Here is a 21,169-nt window from a genome sequence, read left to right on the forward strand (position 1 = left end):
AGAGGACTAACGCAAAATATAATAAATGAAAAGGCATAACACACAGTCTAGTAAATACAGAGCCCCACTACACAGTATAAGGCTATGTTCCCACACAGTATTTTTGCTCACTATTTTGTTCAGTATTTTGCAACCAAAACCAGGAGTGGATTGAAAACGGAGAAAGTCTATGGGGGACATTTATGAAGTCCGGCGTTTTTTTATGCTCAGAGCTGGCGTAGGTTTCAGTATCATTTTTTTTCCTGGAAAAATGATAAATGCGGCGCACACAGAGGCCGCGCCCCCTCTGCTTGCTGCCACACATCCCTCTCCGCCCCCTCTCTGCCCCACTGGCGAAGGTGGCGCAGATCGGCCCAGTGCTAATAAAATATTCCCAAAAAGAATATTTTTCCGCCGATTGGGCCGATCTGCGACGAAAATGGCATTTTCGCCTTTTAATACATGTCCCCCTATGTTCACACACTGTTGAAATTAAGTGGATGGCCGCCACGCCATGGAACGGCCGGTTGTTCAGGTAAGTGAGAACATAGCCTAAACCATTATATTTTAATAGATCAGATAAATCCACATACAGTGACATCAAATACGTTTATTTTTTATCTTGGTTTATACTTATTTGAAAAATGAGAAAAGATGAACAATTTAAATTTTATAATGAGAGGATATTTTTATTTATTTTTTACACATTTTATTTATTTTTTTTTACACCTCTTAGCATTGCATATATCACTGAGATCACATTGTCACATTACAAAGACCCAACTGTGACATGAATAATGGACTAGGCAAAAAGGCCATGCTCACATGCTTTGGGAACGTTATCAGTCTTGTAGTAGGAAAGTCCTTTGTTGTCCATTGCAACCAGGGCTGGGACAAAGGGTATATTAACCAAAATCAAATAAATTGAGGGCAGCCACTGTAATGTATACAATCCCCAAATGGGCGTAAATAAGTGGATAATGCCTGAGTCGTAATGCTCCCTCAACATAGCCAAACTGAACCAAAGAAAAAACAAATTGAGTATTGTAGCAATAATTTTATTTTAACCAATATTTAAAATACCAAAAAATCAAAAAATAAATCAACACTATAAAAACAGGGTGGCAATCCTGGAGAGATGTCTCATATAACATAGTAGTACAAGAGCAATTCATAAAAAAAGAACACTGGGACCGGATATAAAGTGCTAAGTGCATGATTGTCACATTAGAAAAATATCCTATATTTGCAATGCAAACCCGTCCCACCCCATATAAGAATCGCACATGTAACCAGAAGGTCACAAAATCTGCTCACTCTCCAGGACGCCACCACCCCGACGCACGTTTCGTGTCCTTCGTCCGGGGACATGTGCGATTCTTATATGGGGTGGGACGGGTTTGCATTGCAAATATAGGATATTTTTCTAATGTGACAATCGTGCACTTAGCACTTTATATCCGGTCCCAGTGTTCTTTTTTATGAATTGCTCTTGTACTACTATGTTATATGAGACATCTCTCCAGGATTGCCACCCTGTTTTTATAGTGTTGATTTATTTTTTGATTTTTTGGTATTTTAAATATTGGTTGAAATAAAATTATTGCTACAATACTCAATTTGTTTTTTCTTTGTTTTTTTGGGACAAAGGGTAGGCCAGGGTAGGTGATGTCATCTCCTGGTGAATTACAGGGGGTGCAATGTATGCTCAAGTAAAAATCCCCCCACCTGACCTCACCCATGGCAGCATCCCTTCCCCCGCTCTGCCTCACAGCTGCTGAAGGCTCCAGCCCCACGGCGGCAGGCATCTGCTCTCCTCCTCTCTTCTCTTTGGTCAGAACATTTTCTTCAGCTCCGGAGCCAATCAGGAGAGGGGAGAAGTGCAACTGTAGTGACAGATGCCCCAACCTCCGCCCCCTTCTGACAGAGACAGATGAGGAGTATCCTCCGCTCCCAGTGTCCTCTTCCACAGCTACTGCTTTGTGGGTGAGTATGTGTATGTGTGTGTGGCTGAGGTAGAACTACAGCTCCCAGCATGACCTGTGTGGCAGAGGTAGAACTACAGCTCCCAGCATGACCTGTGTGGCAGAGGTAGAACTACAGCTTCCAGCATGGCTTGTTTGGCAGAGGTAGAACTACATCTCCCAGCATGCTCCTGTGTGGCTAATGTACTCCCAGCATGACCTGTGAGGCAGAGGTAGAACTACAGCTCCCAGCATGACCTGTGTAGCAAAGGTAGAACTACAGCTCCCAGTATGACTTGTGTGGCAGAGGTAGAACTACAGCTCCCAGCATGCTCATGTTTGGCTAAGGTAGAACTACAGCTCCCAGCATGACTTGTGTGGCAGAGGTAGAACTGCAACTCCCAGCCTTCTCATGTTTGGTAAAGTACTCCCAGCATGACCTGTGTGGTTGAAGTGGAACTACAGCTCTCAGCATGACCTGTGTGGTTGAGGTAGAACTACAGCTCCCAGCATGCTTATGTGTGGCTGAGGTAGAACTACAGCTCCCAGAATGTTCCTGTGTGGCTGAGGTAGAACTACAACTCCCAGCAAGCTCCTGTGTGGCTGAGGTAGAACTACAACTCCCAGCAAGCTCCTGTGTGGCTATGATAGAACTACAACTCCACCATCTTAAGCTGCCCCCAATGCTCCTCCCCTGGACCAGAGACAGATGAGCAGTATGAGCCTCTACTCCACCTCCTCCTCTTGGACTGAGACCGTGTCATCCTCCAGTGGCAACGGCTCCCCACAGACCAGATATAGCAGCAGCATATAGTCCGTCCCTCCACCGCTCTAAGGGACAGTGAACTGGCCCCCTGTGAAAAAGTTTGGGGACCCCTGCTATACACTATGTGGGGGCAGCCAGGAGGCTATACTGTATGTGGGGGCTATAGACTGGGAGGGGGGGGGGCGCCATTTGCTTTCTCTGCCTAGGGCATCAAAACTCCTTGTCCCGGCCCTGATAGCAACCAATCACAGCTCAGCTTTCATTTTACCAGAGCAAATGAATATTTGAAAGCTGAGCTGTGATTGGCTGCTATGGGCAACAATAAAAATCCCTACTGCTTGATAAATCTCTGTCCACTTCCTGCAGGACATACAGCAGATCATATAAAACAATTTAAAGATCTATAAAACTTTTTGACACCAGTTCTTTGAAAGAAAAAAAGACTTCCACCCGAGTACTCCTTTAAAAATACTGTTTCATATTTTTCAGCTTGTGAAAGTGGCCTAAAGGCGCTCAGGTAGTAGTACATTGCAGTATCACCACATTACTGGATCACCAATCACATTACTGGATCACCAATCACATTACTGGATCACCAATCACATTGCTGGATCACCAATCACATTACTGGATCACCAATCACATTACTGGATCACCAATCACATTGCTGGATCACCAATCACATTACTGTATCACCAATCACATTGCTGGATCACCAATCACATTACTGGATCACCAATCACATTGCTGGATCACCAATCACATTACTGTATCACCAATCATTTTGCTGTATCACCAATCACATTGCTGTATCACCAATCACATTGCTGGGTCACCAATCACACTGCTGGATCACCAATCACACTGCTGGATCACCAATCACACTGCTGGATCACCAATCACATTGCTGGATCACCAATCACATTGCTGGGTCACCAATCACACTGCTGGATCACCAATCACACTGCTGGATCACCAATCACACTGCTGGATCACCAATCACATTGCTGGATCACCAATCACACTGCTAAGTCACCAATCACATGGACAGTGATATAACCGGCCTTTATAATCACTGAGGGATGGGAAATATGTCCAGAGACTGAAAGAGAAGAGGTCACGTGACTGCTGCCCAGCTGTTTTCTTTCAGCCAGAACTAACTTCCATAAGCAGCTCACATATAACAACATACTGTGCAATGACATGTCATATTCACCAGGGGGCGGTACACGGCTGTGCTCCTGTGTGCCATCAGATCCTGTAGATCTGCGCCCTCTAGTGGCTGGCTGCCATCTCTGCTCCCGCCAGCCTCCTGACGCTGAGTTGCTAGGTTACCAAGGCAAAAGTGATTATGAGTTGCTAGGTTACATTAAGATGTCTACAGTGTTTGTTGCTGGGATCTGATTGTTTGCTAATTCACTCATGTGACTCCATCTGACCAATAAAAAGAAAGCCCAGTATTTCTATGTGGGCACTGTAGGATAAGCCTGGTTCCTGTATTTTGTAGGTGTGTCCTGCTCAGCAGGAAGGACTGCAGCTGCCTAATATCCCCTCCCTGCCAGTCCTATGTGTCTATAGGGAAGGACAGATTATCGGGGGATTGCTAGTTACCTATACAGCCCAGCAGGTGGCAGCATCTGCAGAGACCCCTTGTACTGTATGCTAGACATGGGCTTTAGCTCATTACAGTAGGGGGTTTGGGGTGGGGTGTATCTGAGGCCTTTGCCCTGTGATTGCCTCTGTATGGATGCATAGTTGCCAACAGTCCCGTTTTCGCCGGGACTGTCCCAGATTTGACAGGCCTGTCCTGGCTAAGTAATGTCCCGGGTTTGTCCCCGGAAGCTCCACCTCCTGTGACATCACACCCTGCCCCCATAACGGCCCCCAATGCATTGAAGCCCAAGCATAGGCTTTTTGGCTGGAGACTGAATATTCTGCCTCTAGCCACCAGAGGCCGCTCTCTCCTCCCAGCTACAGGGCCTGCCTCTGGGATAGAAGAGCAAGATGGCCGTATGCTGCAGGGAGCCAGGTAACAAGGTGACCACATGAGGGGAATTATGCTGAAGGACTGGTATACACTGTATACCAGTCACAGCTCTGATTTACCAGTCTTCCAGTATACTAGCCTCTGAAACCAATGTATAGTTTATAATCCCCCTCATGAGGGCTCCTCATTATACCACCAGTATTATGGTATGCTGAGGGGCCCACAGAAGGGGGATTATGCTGAAGGTAATAAAGCTCCAGTCTGCTCCAGCTACCCTCCAGTCTCTCCCAGTCATCCCCAGCTACCCCAGTCTCTCCCAGTCACCCCCAAGTCTGCCCCAGCTACCTGGTCAGCCCCAGCTACCCCCAGTCTCTCCCAGTCAGCCCCAGCTACCCCCAGTCTCTCCCAGCTGCCCACAGTCTCTCCCAGTCAGCCCCAGCTGCCCACAGTCTCTCCCAGTTACCCCCAAGTCTGCCCCAGCTACCCAGTCTCTTCCAGTCAGCCCCAGCTACCCAGTCTCTCCCAGTCACCCCCCAGTCTGCTCCAGCCACCCCCCAGTCTGCCCCAATCTCCCCGTCACTACCCAGTCACCCCCCAGTCTGCCTCAGCCACCTCCCAGTCTGCCCCAGCTACCCCCAGTCTGCCCCAGCTACCCCCATTCTTTCCCTGTCTGCCCAAGTTTCCCCTAGTCTGCCCCAGTAACCCTCAGTCTGCTTCAGTCACCTCCAGTCACCCTCAGTCTGTCCCAGTCACCCTCAGTCTGCCTCAGTCTGCTCCAGTCACCCTCAGTCTGCTTCAGTCACCCCCAGTCAGCTCCAGTCACCCTCAGTCTGTCCCAGTCACCCTCAGTCTGCTCCAGTCACCCTCAGTCTGCTTCAGTCACCCCCAGTCAGCTCCAGTCACCCTCAGTCTGCTCCAGTCACCCCCAGTCTGCTCCAGTCACCCTCAGTCTGTCCCAGTCACCCTCAGTCTGCTCCAGTCACCCTCAGTCTGCTCCAGTCACCCCCAGTCTGCTCCAGTCACCCTCAGTCTGCTCCAGTCACCCCCAGTCTGCTCCAGTCACCCTCAGTCTGTCCCAGTCACCCTCAGTCTGCTCCAGTCACCCTCAGTCTGCTCCAGTCACCCCCAGTCTGCTCCAGTCACCCTCAGTCTGCTCCTTTTACACCGTCTCCCCCAGTGTTGTGTTGTTCTCACTGTAAAGTTCTAACTGGAAAATTCTGGGGGAAAAAAACCCAAAACACTGGTGAATAGCCACACCCCGTAAACCACACCCAAAATAGGCCACACCCACGGATGCCACACCTACTATAAGCCATTTTTGCCAACACTAAAGTGTCTCTGGAAAAAATTTTCAAAAGTCCTATAGCTGTCACTGTAAGGGGGTCTCCTGGCTGTCAGCATATGAGGCTCCTGCAGCTGTCACAGTATGTAGGGGCCCAGTGGTTTTCTTTGCTTTGTGACTACCATTGCCGCATATTCTTTTGTACTGTCATATACACATTACAAAACAAAAACAGAAAACTGACCGGCCCATGGTAAAGCAACCACCGGGCTTGTAATGGATCTGGCACGGATCCTGTAATAACAGAAGACAGCAACAACCTACAACAATGGCAGAATTGGTTTTGGTTGTAATAAGCTGATCGGTGGGTGTCAGACAGCTGGGACCCCACTGATAATAAGAAAGGGGTAAAATTATTCCCCCAAATGAGTAGAGTGCACTGTGTGTACACAGCCAGTACTCCATTCATTCTCTATGGGGCGCTACACATTGCTGAGCTGAGAGGAGGTCCTGGGCTTTAGATCCCCATCGACCTGAACAGAAAGCTGCTAAGAAACAGTGCCTATATTGTTACTTTTACAAAACCCATTAAAAATTAGGATGTGAAAAAAAAGGAACAATGGGGGAGATTTATCAAACATGGTGTAAAGTGAAACTGGCTCAGTTGCCCCTAGCAACCAATCAGATTCCACCTTTCATTTCACACAGACTCTTTGGAAAATGTAAGGTGGAATCTGATTGGTTGCTAGGGGCAACTGAGCCAGTTTCCCTTTACACCATGTTTGATAAATCTCCCTCAATGGCCGTATGTAACATAGGAAGCCATTATTTTCAATAGTCAGCATGTACAGAACAAAATATCACCGGCAGCTTGAGAGGCAGCTCCGCCATGAGATTTTTTTTAACCCTAACCTCCACATGTGCCGCATACGTCATGACAAAAATAGTCTCAAGAGAGGACATGTGTCTAGGTTTAACTTGTTAGTGAAAGAAGCACCCAGAACAAATCCGCAGTGTGTCTATGTGATATAAGCACACCCTTAAGCTAGGTTGTCACCCCTTAGATAGATAAGATAATTTGTTGCACATTTCCCTGGCAGTGGGTGAAATTTTGTTGTTACATATGTATATATTATATATAGATATGTTATATATGGCCACACAATTACTGTATTTAAAAAAACCCTCAATACAGTGCTTTCCTTAACCAGCCAGGTAAATAAAACAAACAGCAGGAGCCTAGTAAGATCAGGATAGGAAGGGCCATTTATTTTGACCTATCTCAGCCTAATACCAGCCTGTTGCTGCTCCAGACCAGAAGATCTGGAACTGATGGTACCAAGTTCTTCCTAGTATCCCTGTGGTGGTGGGAATTGGAGTAATAATTAAAGGACAACTCCGACTAAAAACATATTTTTAATATGTTATTACTTATGGACAGTTAGACAAATTCCTAATGTACATTAATTATGGGAAATGCACATTTACTGCTATTTATTTTAATTTAGTAGTACAGGCTGGGTTCAGACTCTGTCAAAAAAAACGGTACGTCATGAATCAGTTGTAATTCATATGGAGTGTCCAGCAGGGGGCACACTACATGTAGAAGTCTATGGCACTGTATTGTGTCTATAGATGTAAAGTAATGTAATGTAATGAAAACTATGCTTTATTGATTGAATACATTTATGAAATACTTTGGGGAGCAAGTGTCTTTGCTCCCCAAAGTATTCCATAAATGTATTCAATCAATACATTTGGAGGCCACCAAGCAGGCAGGGAGAGAGGTGGCTGTGCATCTAACTACCTCCCCGCCTGCTTGGTGCTGTGGGACACATATACACTGTACTACTCCTCCTATCATCTGCTCATAGTATGAGCAGATAATGGGGTAGTAGAACAAGTGCTATCCCCATCACCAGCACCCCCTGCCGCCACCGCCGCTGATGCCCCTGCACTGATGGGGATAGCCCTGGTACTGGTCCCCCATCATCTGCTCATACTAGTGCATATGTGGTGACGGCGGCTGGGGGGGGGGGTGGTGATGGCCCTGGTACTACTCCCCATCATATGCTCATACTATGAGCAGATGATGGGAGGAGTAGTACGGTGTATAGGTGTCCCACAGCACAGTAGTTAGATGCACAGCCACCTCTCTCCATCCCTGCTCGGTGCCCTACAAATGTATTGATTGAATAGATTTATGGAATACTTTAGGGAGTAAGGATACTTGCTCCCCAAAGTGTTCCATAAATGTATTCAATCAATAAAGCATAGTTTACATTACATTACATCACTTTACATCTATAGACACAATACAGTGCCATAGACTTCTACATATAGTGCACCCCTGCTGGACACTCCATAGGAATTACAACTAATTTGTGCCATCAGTTTTCTACGGAATCTGAACCCAGCCTTATCTACTAAATTAAGGGAAATAGCCTTATATGTGCATTTACCATAATTAAGGTACATTAGGAATTTGTCTAACTTCCCATAAGTAACAACATATTAAAGAATACTTTTGGCCGAACTTCTCCTTTAACCTCTTAAGGACATAGGACGTACCGGTACGTCCTATGTCCTCATTAGCACTTCAAAGCGGGGCCGCGCGGCGGCCCCGCTTTGAAGTGCCGCGATCCCGGGTGCCGCGTGTAGCCCGGGACCGCCGCTATTAGCGGGCACGGTCCGATCGCCGTGCCCGCTAATTAGCTAATCGGAGGCAGCTGTCAAAGTTGACAGCTGCCTCCGATTACCGGAGGCAACGTTTCCCTGGTGTCTAGTGGGGGAGATCGCTCCTCCGGGACCTTGTCCCGGAGGAGCGATCTCCGTTACTGATGCCGGCCGGGGACGCGTCCAAGATGGCGCCGTCCTCGGCTCGGCACTCGTTCGTTTTCGGCTGCAGCAGCCGAAAGCAAACGAGTGCCGATCTCATGGATCTCTGCAGCATATCTATGCTGCAGAGATCTCTATGAGAGATCAAAGTGTATATACTAGAAGTCCCCTAGGGGGGCTTCTAGTATATGTGTAAAAAAAAAAAATAAAGTGTTGTTTATAGTAAAAAGCCCCCTCCCCTAATAAAAGTCTGAATCACCCCCCTTTTCCCAGGTTTTAAATAAAAGTAAACAAATAAATAAATAAATAAACATGTTTGGTATCGCCGCGTGCGTAATCGCCCGAACTATTAATTAATCACATTCCTGATCTCGTACGGTAAACGGCGTCAGCGCAAAAAAATCCCAAAGTGCAAAATTGCGCATTTTTGGTCGCATCAAATCCAGAAAAAATGTAATAAAAAGCGATCAAAAAGTCGTATATGCGCAATCAAGGTACCGATAGAAAGATCACATCATGGCGCAAAAAATGACACCTCGCACAGCCCCATAGACCAAAGGATAAAAGCGCTATAAGCCTGGGAATGGAGCGATTTTAAGGAATGTATATTGGTTAACAACGGTTTGAATTTTTTACAGGCCATCAGATACAATATAAGTTATACATGTTACATATCGTTTTAATCGTAACGACTTGAGGAACATGCATAACAAGTCAGTTTTACCCCAGGGCGAATGGCGTAAAAACACATTTCCCCCAAATAAAAGAAATGCGTTTTTTTTTTCAATTTCACCACACTTTGAATTTTTTCCTGGTTTCGCAGTGTACTTTATGCAAAAATTCAGCCTGTAATTGCAAAGTACAATTAGTGACGCAAGAAATAAGGGGTCATGTGGGTTTCTAGGTGGAAAAATGCAAGTGCTATGACCTTTTAAACACAAGGAGGAAAAACCGAAAACGTAAAAACGAAAATGGGCCATGTCCTTAAAGGGTTAACAGTTTTACACGCTAACACTAAGGGTCCTATTTCACCGGACGATTATCGTTTGCATAATGGTTAACAATTAACAATCTCAAACAACCACTAATGCGAAAGACCTGAAAATGTTCACTCATTTCCATAGAACGATAATCGTTACTTATGATTGTAATTGCAATCGTTTTTTCTTCGCTATTGCATTCGTATCTATTGCGAACGACTGAACGATGTCTTATTCAATGCGAATGATTTGCAAATGAGCAATGATAAAAATAGGTCCAGGTCTTATAAAGCGATCAACGATTTCTCGTTTGGTCGTTAATCGTTAACTGCATTTCAACCGAACGATTATCGTTTAGATTCGAACGATTTAACGATAATCTGAACAATAATCGTCCGATGGAATAGGGCCCTAAGTCCCAGCATGGTAATGGACACAATCTATCAGACGGCTTCTACTTCTAAGTGAGGAAAACACTAATACACCATTGAAAATGTTTTATTAAAATAAAAACAACCCATAACCCAATGACCATTTTATTAACAAAAAAATAATGCTGGTCATCCACATAGTGCACAAAGTCCAACATAGTCCTCTGAATCCCGGTATCTGAAAAACAAAAAGAGAGAGAGAGAGAGAAAGAGAGGAACTGGTAAATGGAGGACGCTCCTCCCTGCTGCGCTAGTCGCTACCAAGTGTGGTTGTAAACTACAGGTGGGGCCTGGAAGTAGCCCAGTTGGCTAGCACAGCAGGGATATGCACCCCCAAAGTGCAGAAAGGCTGCGTTTTTAACATAAAGGCAATGTTGGAACACAGCCCAACGCTTACCCCTACCCACTCCAGGGGGCATCAGCACTCAAAGTGTCTAGGGCAGCATAAACTCCAAATCGAGGCCTGGTTGTGTTGTGACACACAAATGAATACAACTTTGATAGTGACAAGAAATCCGCCTAAAGTGACACTGTAATATTTGGTCACACAAGCCCTGTCACAGGGGATGGAAGTTGGTAGAAATGTGCGGAAGCCTAAGATGTTTGTCTGTCAGGTTCTGAAGAAACTAATTGAAGCTGCAAGAAGTCGTGGTGGTGGTGGTGGTCCGGGACAGATGGAGAGAAAAAAGAAATGTCGCCTTAGATCAAAGATGACGTCACCTGTGAGTCACTGAATGATGTGTTTGTATATTTTGTATTCAGTAGAACATTATTTGGTAGGGGTGCAACAGTGCTCTATGCCGCAGTACACACACTGCTTCTTCCTAGTAACCCGCACCTTGATAGTAGCCCCCCTTCCTTCCCCAGGGCTGAACTGAGTGAGGGGGGGGGGGGGCTTTTATCAAGCTTCGCCCTGTTGCCAAAATGCCCTAGAAACTGCCCTGCTTCCTAATATAACAATGTATCTATTGGCATAATGCATACATATTCAAATGTCGTAGAATTAACTGGAGAACTCAATCATGGATCCTTATGGGTGTGTGCCCTGTGTCTTCTCCCTCAGGCACCTGTGCCACCATGATGCCCCCAAAGTTTCCCTGGCTCTTGCTACTTTCCTTCAGTGTGTTCCGCGCCTTTCATTCCAGGATATACAGAGCTCCCTCCTCACATAGCAGCAGAGCCCCCTGTTCTTCCCGGACACAGAAGCGCCACAAATCCCCATCTCTGCCCCTTCTGTCCCTCCAAGCCCACCCTGAGCCTTCAGCTGCTGGCGCGCGCGGTGCATCATGGGACTTGTAGTCTCGGTCACGCCTTGCTTCCGTTCTGCACAGTCTTCCCGAGAACTACAACTCCCGTCGGCGGCTGGAGGCTCCAGTGTCTTGGCAGGTTCGCTGCTTACGTGTCTGCGGAGAGCAGGATGGTGAGGAAGATATGAGACCGGTACCGACAAGATGTGGCTCAGACCGGAGGAAGTGCTCCTGAAGAACGCCCTGAAGCTGTGGGTGACCGAGCTGTCCAACCCGTACTTCGTGCTGCAGAGGAGAAGGGGCTATGGAGAGGAAGGAGGGGGGCTGACAGGTACTCACCCGCAGCTGCATGCACACATTGCACTACACTATGGCAGGCCTATGCTATAAGGGACATATGCTGAGGCACTGCTTACCTACCTGTGGGGCAGGACTACAACTCCCAGCAGAATTAGAGTTACAGTAGAGCAGCTGGGGCACCAACCACTGCCCTACAGCCCAGCAAGTGATGTCACTTCTATTATGGAGAGCAACATTGTCATACATATATAGCAGTGACTTATTAATATATATAATACAGTGCATTACAGCAGGCCGCCTAATATCTAACCAGCTCTATGATGGAAGTCAGAATCACTGTACTGGGGTCATTCTGGCTGGAGTAGTGGTTGTATCTGACATGCGGAGGCTATTGTATAGATCAGACAAGTGCTTGAGGGTGTGACTAATGACAAGCTTGCCGATCAGGTCTATGGCGGCTGCTATATTGGAGTCCACGCCGTTACCATAGCTCATGGCGATATTTTTATATTGATTTACACTACGTAATAAATTCATCTTATAATAATAAAGTCACCTTACTCGGGAGCTGCAATCACAAGTCTGCAGCCGCCAAGGACATCTGTCCCCAGAGAAGAGCCTGGTTGTGTAAGGTGACAGAAAATAAAGTTCTCCCAACCTGGGACTTTACAAAACTGCTACTCCCAGCATGCATATATAGCAAAAGCGGTTATGAAATTTGCAACTGACTTTTTTTTTGTGAAAAACTATAAAAAAAAAAAAAAAAAACTAAATTAACAGCAGTTAATTATGTAAAATTTTACTGAATGGGAATGTTTCTCTATTGAGTTTCTCTATTTTATAGCTTGACAATGGCCCATAATACTGTAGATGAACCCTCTTGGCAGAGCTGGGAGCTAGGCCTGGGTAGATACTGCCCATCAAAACAAATCACCCCTGCAAAAGTGAGGATTTGTGTTTGTTAGGACATCTCATAGGTGTCCAAACAAGAAGGGGGCTGCCTGCTGACAGCTATATTCTGCACAGACTTTGCTCTGGTCATTTGCATGCAGGCCGGAGGGGTAGTTATGTCTGACACTATACACTAATGGGCTAAAGGTTGTGTTCCCTATGAATTAAAAGAAGATCAGACAAATGCTTGAGCAGGTGAGTAATGACAAGCTTGCTGACTGTTTCCAGTAACAGAATTGTGAATTTATTTTTGGAATATATTATAGACATTGTAACTAAGGATAAGTACACCATGAAAATGCTATGCAATCTATCAACATAATGTTACCGAGCAGGAAGAGCGGAGCAGATATATATATCTTTGTGGGACAATATTCAGTATTGTCACACACCGAGTGAAACATCTGATCCTTCTATGATAGGGGATCCTATCTTTGTGAGTCACTGTTCACTGGACTCCTAAGAAAGAGCAGGAATTTTAATAAGTTATTCTTTTATCCACAGATATATTGATCAATCTGCTCAGCTGTTCCTTATTATAGAGCCAGGGGGTGTTTATACCCCCTGAGTCTTATTCATACCCCTAGAACCCTCCTAATCACACCCTACTACTTAGATGGAGAGTTGAGAGTCAACCAAATACTAGAAGCCTTAGGTTATGTTTCCACAGGGTGATAATATCAGGGAAGGCAGACATCTTGGTAAATAGACGGCCGCTAATAATGATTATAATTATTATTAGCGGCCATCTATGTTACAAGACTGCTGCCTTCCCTGATATTTTCCCGAAGTGGGAACATAGCCCTATACAGTATCTCTGGAATGGAGGGTGTAGCCCTATAAATGGGGCATAGCAAGAAAATAAATACACCATTGTAGTCAGGACACTCAATACTACAAGGTGAATATTTATTTTATTTGTGTAAATATGGAGGTGAATATTTTTTCTTGGTCTGACCACAGGTTAAAGGGGTTATCCAGCAAAAAAACTCAACTGTCAAAGTTATATAGATTTGTAATTTACTCCTATTAAAAAATCTTGAGTCTCCCCTTACTTATCAGCTGCTGTAAGTCCTGAAGGAAATGTTTTTTTTTTCAGTCTGACACAGTGCTCTCTGCTGACATCTCTAGCCGAGATGGAACTGTCCAGAGCAGGAGAGGCTTCCTATGGGGATTCCCATACAAAGCCTTCCCTTCTCTGGAGAGTTCCTGTCTCAGCCAGAGATGTCAGCAGAGAGCACTGTGTCAGACTGAAAAAAAAAAACATTTCCTTCAGGACTTACAGCAGCTGATAAGTAAGGGGAGACTCAAGATTTTTTAATAGGAGTAAATTACAAATCTATATAACTTTGACAGTTGAGTTTTTTTGCTGGATAACCCCTTTAACCTGTGGTCAGACCAAGAAAAAATATTCACCTCCATATTTACACAAATAAAATAAATATTACAGCAGCTGATATGTATGGGAAGACTTGAGAACATCCTGTTATTGTGATCAGTGCAGGTCCCAGTAGTCAGACCAGCACCCATCAGATACCTATCACCTACTCTGTGGCCTCATTTACATGTCCCATCATTTTTCTTAATTTTCTATACACCTTGTGTGACCTGTTGGTGCGGATTATGAACATCATTTATCTTTTGGCTCTGGAGCTGAGCTTCATGTAATAGACTGGAATAGACATGAGTGAGTAGGACATGAGTGAGTAATGGTTATGGCTTAGTGGCCAGAGGCGTTGGTAAATAGTTAATGGACTGCAGCCCTGGTCACTGCAGATGTATCTGGTATTTAATGCTTTCGGTATGTGTGCTTTTAGCGCCTTTTTGTAATCATTACTTTCATTTTTTTGTGATTTTCAACATTATTTTAACCTTTTTTTGTGATTTCAACACTGCTATTCTTTATAGGCTACAGGTATCGCACCTTTTTATTTTTCAGCCCCTATATACATGTATTTAGTCAGTGTTTGTGGTTTTAATGTTGTGTTTCAATAACAAAACAGAAAAAAAAAAACATCCCCTCCCCTCTGTGACACGGCTCCGTTTATTCTAATGGACCTGCGTCACAGAGGAGAGGGGATATGGTCCCATTAGGGGAAGGCGGGCCCGCTGCTAGTGCATAGAGCCAAGTCGATGCATGTCCAAAGAATGGCATCAAGCTTGGGAACCAGGCGACGTTTCAAACAAAGGATTGCCCCACCAGGATCCTGGCGCCGTTGCCAATCTGCTACTGTAAAAAAATAAATAAATAAAAAACAATGTACCTGGTATGTTTGCCTTAAAGGAGAAGTCCAGCGAAAAATTTTATTAAAGTATTGAAATCCCCCCCAAAAAGTTATACAAATTACCAATATACACTTATTACAGGAAATGCACATAAAGTGCCTTTTTCCCTGCACTTACTACTGCATCAAGGCTTCACTTCCTGGATAACATGGGGATGTCACTTCCTGGATAACATGGGGATGTCACTTCCTGGATAAAATGGTGATGTCACGACCCGACTCCCAGAGCTGTGCGGGCTGTGGCTGCTGGAGAGGATGATGGCAGGGGGATGCTCAGTGTCCCTCCAGTGCCCTGTGTCCCTCAGTGTCCCCCTGCCATCATCCTCTCCAGCAGCCACAGCCGCACAGCTCTGGGAGTCGGGTTGTGACATCAACATGTTATCTAGGAAGTGGAGCCTTGATGCAGTAGTAAGTGCAGGGAAAAAAGCACTTTATAAGCATTTCCTAAAATAAGTGTATATTGGGGATTTGTATAACTTTTGGGGGGCAATACAATACTTTAATAAACATTTTCGCCGGACTTCTCCTTTAAGGGTACAAACCCACTTGGCGGGTCTGCAGCGAGTCTCCATGCTGCGTTTTTGCAGCGAGACTCGCTGCAGATCCCGGCCCTATGCTTTTAATGGCAGACAAACACGCAGCAGGGATGTACATCCCTGCTGCGAGTTTGTCTGCAGCCCACCCCATTAACCCCCCGGCCGCCGGAGCTGATACTTCACCTGATCCCGGCTGCGGCGGTTCCCGATGTCTTCAGCAAGCCGGAGCGGGGACCAGGTGAAGTATATGCTCCAGCCAGCCGCCCGCCAGCCGCCCGCCCGCCTGCGGGGGTGCGATCGGGCCGCCGGGGCTGCGGGCGGCTGGCTGGAGCATATACTTCACCTGGTCCCCGCTCCGGCTTGCTGAAGACATCGGGAACCGCCGGAGCCGGGATCAGGTGAAGTATCAGCTCCGGCGGCCGGGGGATTAATGGGGAGGGCTGCAGACAAACTCGCAGCGGGGATGTACATCCCTGCTGCGTGTTTGTCTGCCATTAAAAGCATAGGGCCGGGATCTGCAGCGAGTCTCGCTGCAAAAATGCAGCATGAAGACTCGCTGCAGACCCGCCAAGTGGGTTTGTAACCTAAAAGGAATGTGTCAGCTAACACTGCTGATGCTGTTAGATAGCTGTTATGACAATGAGACACATGGTACCTTTCATATATCCAGTTGTGCTTCCAGAATGTTGAAAAATCAGTATTCCCCAATGCAAAGTCTCCAAGAGGCTTTTGCAAGCGCCTAAAGTGCTGTAGGCTGGAATGCCTCTTGACACCCTCTCCCAGCCCTATCATTGCTTGATTGTCACTCATCTGAAAATTAAGCCCTGACTGTCAGTCAAGCAGGGATATGGATGGGAGGGAGAGTCAGTATTCCAGCCTACAGCAGTTTAGGGGCTTGGGAAAGCCTCTTTAAAACTTTGCACCAGAGATTAAAAACTTTTGATACCATGAGTCTCCTTGATGTAACAGTGTCTGCAGCTTCGAACAGAAATTGCATATAACAAATTTACTTTAAAGGGGTTGTCTGCTGGCCCCCTTAACCAATTAGCGACTTAGGCGGGACACTGTATGCCCAAAGGTGCAATTCATCCTGGCGCAGGTAAAGAGCAATACAGGACAAGTAGTATCACACTGTACTGTATAGAGGAGATACCAGACAGCCAACCAGTGCATCCACTTCACTAACACTGGGATTTTACCAGTAAAATGGTCACTATTATTGGTCAATCAGCAATTTTTTTTTTTTACATGTTCTGCAGATTCTGATTGTCTGTAGCATTGTATGTTGAGTCTGGTCTTAAGTTACCATGGTCCAGAAATTAACATTGTATGTTGAAAATATTGTATTTTGAGGCCATTGTAAGTTGAGGGACCACTGTGTATGTATGTGTGTGTGTGTGTATATATAAATATATATAGAGAGAGAGATACGTGTTATGTATACTACAACTATATACACCAGCCGGACCACTGCTTTCTGAGCAGAGTGGTAGCGAATTCCGCAGCGAATTTCGTCATTCCGCCCATGCTCATCTCCGCCTGTGCCATAAACTCCATTCCATGGTCAGGCAAATTCCACCGTCTGGCGAAAGAATTGACGTGTCAATTTTTTCGGCGGAATTCGCCCAACTATTGAATGGAGTTTTAGGCACTGGCAGAGATGCGCGAGTGATGGAATTTGAGGCGCATTATCTGCCCCTATTCCGTAGTGTAAACCCACCCTTATGCTGGGATAGAGCATTGGAGTAAAGAGTGTGTGTATGGGACTGTAATGCATATTTGTGTGTGTATGGCTGTTTTCACTCATTTACACGTTCATCATACACACCTATAGATCTTCCAGGTACACATGCTGAATGTCTTCATAGGTCTTTATATGCAGTGCAGACAGTTTTTTTTTTTTTTTTCATGCAGATTTCTGTGTATGTTTCACGTTAGAATCCATGTTAATCATTTAATGGAAATCTGTGAAGTACAGCATAGATTTTTCTTCCTACATGGATTTGAAATTTGTGTTGGGGGAAAAAAAAGAAGTGACATCTCACATACTGATTCCATGTTGGGTAGCCTGGGTGCACGTTACTGAATGATGCTGACCCACATCCAAAACCTCAGAGGACTCGACAGCCAAACACACTGCAAATCCTCAGCAGAAATTAGAGGATTTCACACAAAAAAAATTTAACCCAGCATTTGAAAGAGCCCATAATATGTAATAATTATTGGCTCTAAAGATGTATATCTGGCAGCAGATCCTTTAAGACCTGTAAGTTGTGAGTTGCGGCCTTTATAGACCAGAATCTGGTGGGCAAGTCAGGATATTGTTCTCTTTTGGCATATTTCTCCTTTTCTGATCACTTTTTGTAGTATGGCAGGGCGTATTACCTGCTGAAGTACAGTACACTGCTGCAATTAGGGTCCTTTTAGGAGTACAATTAGGGTCCTTTTAGATACACACATTTCTCGGCTGTGGAGGCCGAAAACGAGTGCCGTTTGCTGTGCCTCTATGTGGCACGAGAAATCGAGAAGATGGGCTGCATGAACTTGTATTGTTCATGCATCCCTGGAAACTGACAGAACAGATATGTATATTTCTGTGCTGTCAGTTTCCAGATCACAAGCAGTCTATACTTACCAGCCATGCTGCTTGTGATCCGGTATCTGGCTCTCTTGTCCTCACGGTGGCGGCCTGAAGTTACAGCAGCAGCTGGAGGACCAGAGAACCAGATACCGAATCAAGAGCAGCATGGCTGGTAAGTATATCTTTCTCAGCTGCCAAAACCCGTTTACAGAGTGAGAGGTGCAACCGATAAAGATAGATTTTAAAGCAGGCTCAAAAGATGCGATCAGCCGATCTCCCATTTTTGGGATGCTCTGACCCAGTCGTCTATCCATGACAATTTTAATGCTATGTCTTATCTGTTTGTGTAGTTGTTGGATACTCCGTAGTTATATTACTTTCTTACTTGGCTGATCTAGGGCTGTTGTTTATATTGATGTGTTCTGGGGGTGGCTCATATTGGAGATACAGGCTGGCAATGTTGTGTCTGCAAAGCTGCTGACACAGTGGGGAAGTAACAAGACTTGGCAGACAGAAGCACAGGCATGCCAGCTTTCTCGATGGCATTTTTTTTTATAGATTACTAACATGAGTCATCTACAGTAACTACCTTTTTATGCTCTGAGCAAATGATAGAACTGGCTCCAAACTGGAATATAATGTTAGAAGGGAGTCTCTGGTTTGGAGCCACATTAAAGGAAACCTATTGTCTGGATACGTTCATTGGTTTTACTTGAAAATTTGTTATCCAGCATGAAAAGAAAAAGATTTGTAAATATAAGATAATGAAAAGGGTTGTATGGGAATGGTTTGTACCCCTTCTAAGATAATAAATAGCAGTGTGTATTCTGCTCTTCCATTAGGATACGTTTGGGAAGAATGGCTATTTTGCCACAAACTCTTCTGAACACTATCTAAATTTACCATGTTCTATTGCATTGTTACTTGTTTGTGTTTGTCTACACCACATTTGTTATATAGGCATATTGGTAAATGGCCAGTGGGTCCAAAGTACTGTAGATCAGGTGTTACTTTTAACTTTATCTGAATCCTTTATCTCATTATCCGGCGAAAATCTTTTCCTTTTAAATCAAATGGTTTCAGAAAGTTATATAGATTTGTAATTTACTTCTGTTTAAAACTCTCCAGTCTTCCAGTACTCTTCAGTTGCTGTGTGTCCTGCAGGAAGTGGTGTATTCTCTTGAGTCTAAAACAGTGCTCTCTGCTTCCACCTCTGTCCATGTCAGGAACTATCCAGAGCAAATCCCCATAGAAAACCTCTCCTGCTCTGGACAGTTCCTGACATGAACAAAGGTGGCAGCAAAGAACACTGTGTCAGACTGGAGAGAATACACCTTTTCCTGCAGGACATACAGCAGCTTATAAGTACTGGAAGACTGGAGAAGCTAATTACAAATCTATATTTATAATCTTTCTGAAACCAGTTGATTTGAAAGAAAAATATTTTCGCTAGAGTGCCCCTTTAAATGTACCATCTGTGCTCCCAGGATAGGCTGCTGTAAGTAGGGGTTCCCATCAAGTGAGTGGATAAATTCTCTATCCCTTTGTGCCACTGTTACTAAAAGCATGGCAATGCAGGGAAAAGCACTTCTAGTACGAATGCCCCACCTCTGTTTGGTAGGGTGCCATGGTTTGGACATTCAGCAATCTATCGTTGTGGCTTTTCCTGATGATAGGCTATCAATTTTCCCTAGTTAGACTAGATAATCCCTTTAAGGAACCTATAAAATCACTTCTTAAAAATGCAGCCATGTCAAGGTATACATGTACTTTTGCTGGGTATAATGTGTTTGGGGTTATAGGGCTGTCACTAGTTATACCCTTCTTCCCTTACCTCCCTATGTGGCATGCCTCTTGTTATGTAATCGCTGCCAGTGTCACCAGTGCAATACATTATCAGACCTTCTTCGTGATGATACTGCTTAGATAATATAGCTTTATATGCTTATGTTTTTACCAGTAATAGCCATATATGTTAAGAGGCAGAGCTATCTGTGCTTTGTACCCTGCTGGGCACGAAAAGCTGAGTAGAGGGATAACAAGCCTCTGAATAATTCAGCACATTACGGTAACCTGAGCTCACAGTGTTTCCTGTGGGCTAGATGACTGTATGAATGTATGTGCTATAGGGATTAGCTGAGATATGAAAGATGACATTATTATTACACTCATAATTCTGTTCACATATGCAGGTTTGTATTCTTTTGGTTAGAAAGAATTTAAAAGAGCAATTTCTAGGCTGGTAAAATCTCAAATACATGTGGCTAGATGTTTATTTTTATATAGAATGTCTGTTTTGGCAATTGCCTTCAGATATATAAGAAAAAAACCTCAGCTTTCTGGAAGCATACTTCTTTATGGAGGTTTTGCCATTAAGGAAATTCATCGGCTGTCTGCAGGTTAGGCCATGAGTGCATAGTCGGTGGGGTCTGACAGCTGGACTCCCGCTGATCACAAGCGTCTTGTTGCCCTTGTTTGATTGGAGCAGTGGGATGCCAAGGACACATGAGACCCCCGGTCTTGTAATCTGACAAGACCTAGAAAGACTGGGTCCCAGCAGTTACACCTGTCAGATAGACGGATGAGTGTCCTTCATGGGAAAATCCAATGAAGTGTTTTTTTTTTTTTGTTTTTTTTTTGTTCAGTGCTTTCTTTAAAAATGCAGCATGCCTTGGATAACATTGGATGACATTTTTCGTATAGGCTTCTTCTGTATAAGAATTGGAAAACAAAAGAATTCTAAACAAAAGCAGCCAAATAGGGAAAGATATCAATCAAGACTGACAGGATGGGGAGTCTGCTTCTTTGACTTGTGGTTAAGGCAGCCTGACAGGTTCCCTTTAAAATGTTACTGTCATATCCAGTAACTTTTGACATGTCCTCAGACATGTGACAAGTTACTAATCTCACTGGGTCTCACCCCTGAGTCCGGTTGCACGCCCCGGGGAGTGTGTGGCAGCACACTTCATTCCATGGCTGTCAATTAAATTTGACTTGTTCACTCCATTAGAGTCTAGAGTATGATGTCTTTATTGGCTTCGG

The 21,169-nt window shown here is 44.8% G+C and overlaps 1 protein-coding gene across 3 annotated transcripts in view; it reads left to right on the forward strand.

The window, feature by feature from the left end:
- The first annotated feature begins 4,603 nt into the window (after positions 1 to 4,603).
- Positions 4,604 to 21,169, forward strand: part of TBC1D8B (TBC1 domain family member 8B) — a 53,441-nt gene continuing 36,875 nt past the window's right edge. The window contains exon 1 of one of the 3 annotated variants that reach the window (XM_069942966.1): positions 4,604 to 4,738. In XM_069942966.1, coding sequence (XP_069799067.1) covers positions 4,714 to 4,738 — 25 coding nt within the window. In that variant the 5' untranslated portion in view covers positions 4,604 to 4,713. Of the gene's footprint in view, positions 4,739 to 11,570; positions 11,806 to 12,858; positions 12,921 to 21,169 lie in introns of those variants that run through there. The other 2 variants (XM_069942965.1, XM_069942967.1) reach the window with 2 other exon arrangements.

The sequence above is a fragment of the Dendropsophus ebraccatus genome, chromosome 10 (assembly GCF_027789765.1).
Source record: "Dendropsophus ebraccatus isolate aDenEbr1 chromosome 10, aDenEbr1.pat, whole genome shotgun sequence".
Taxonomy (NCBI): Eukaryota; Metazoa; Chordata; class Amphibia; order Anura; family Hylidae; genus Dendropsophus; species Dendropsophus ebraccatus.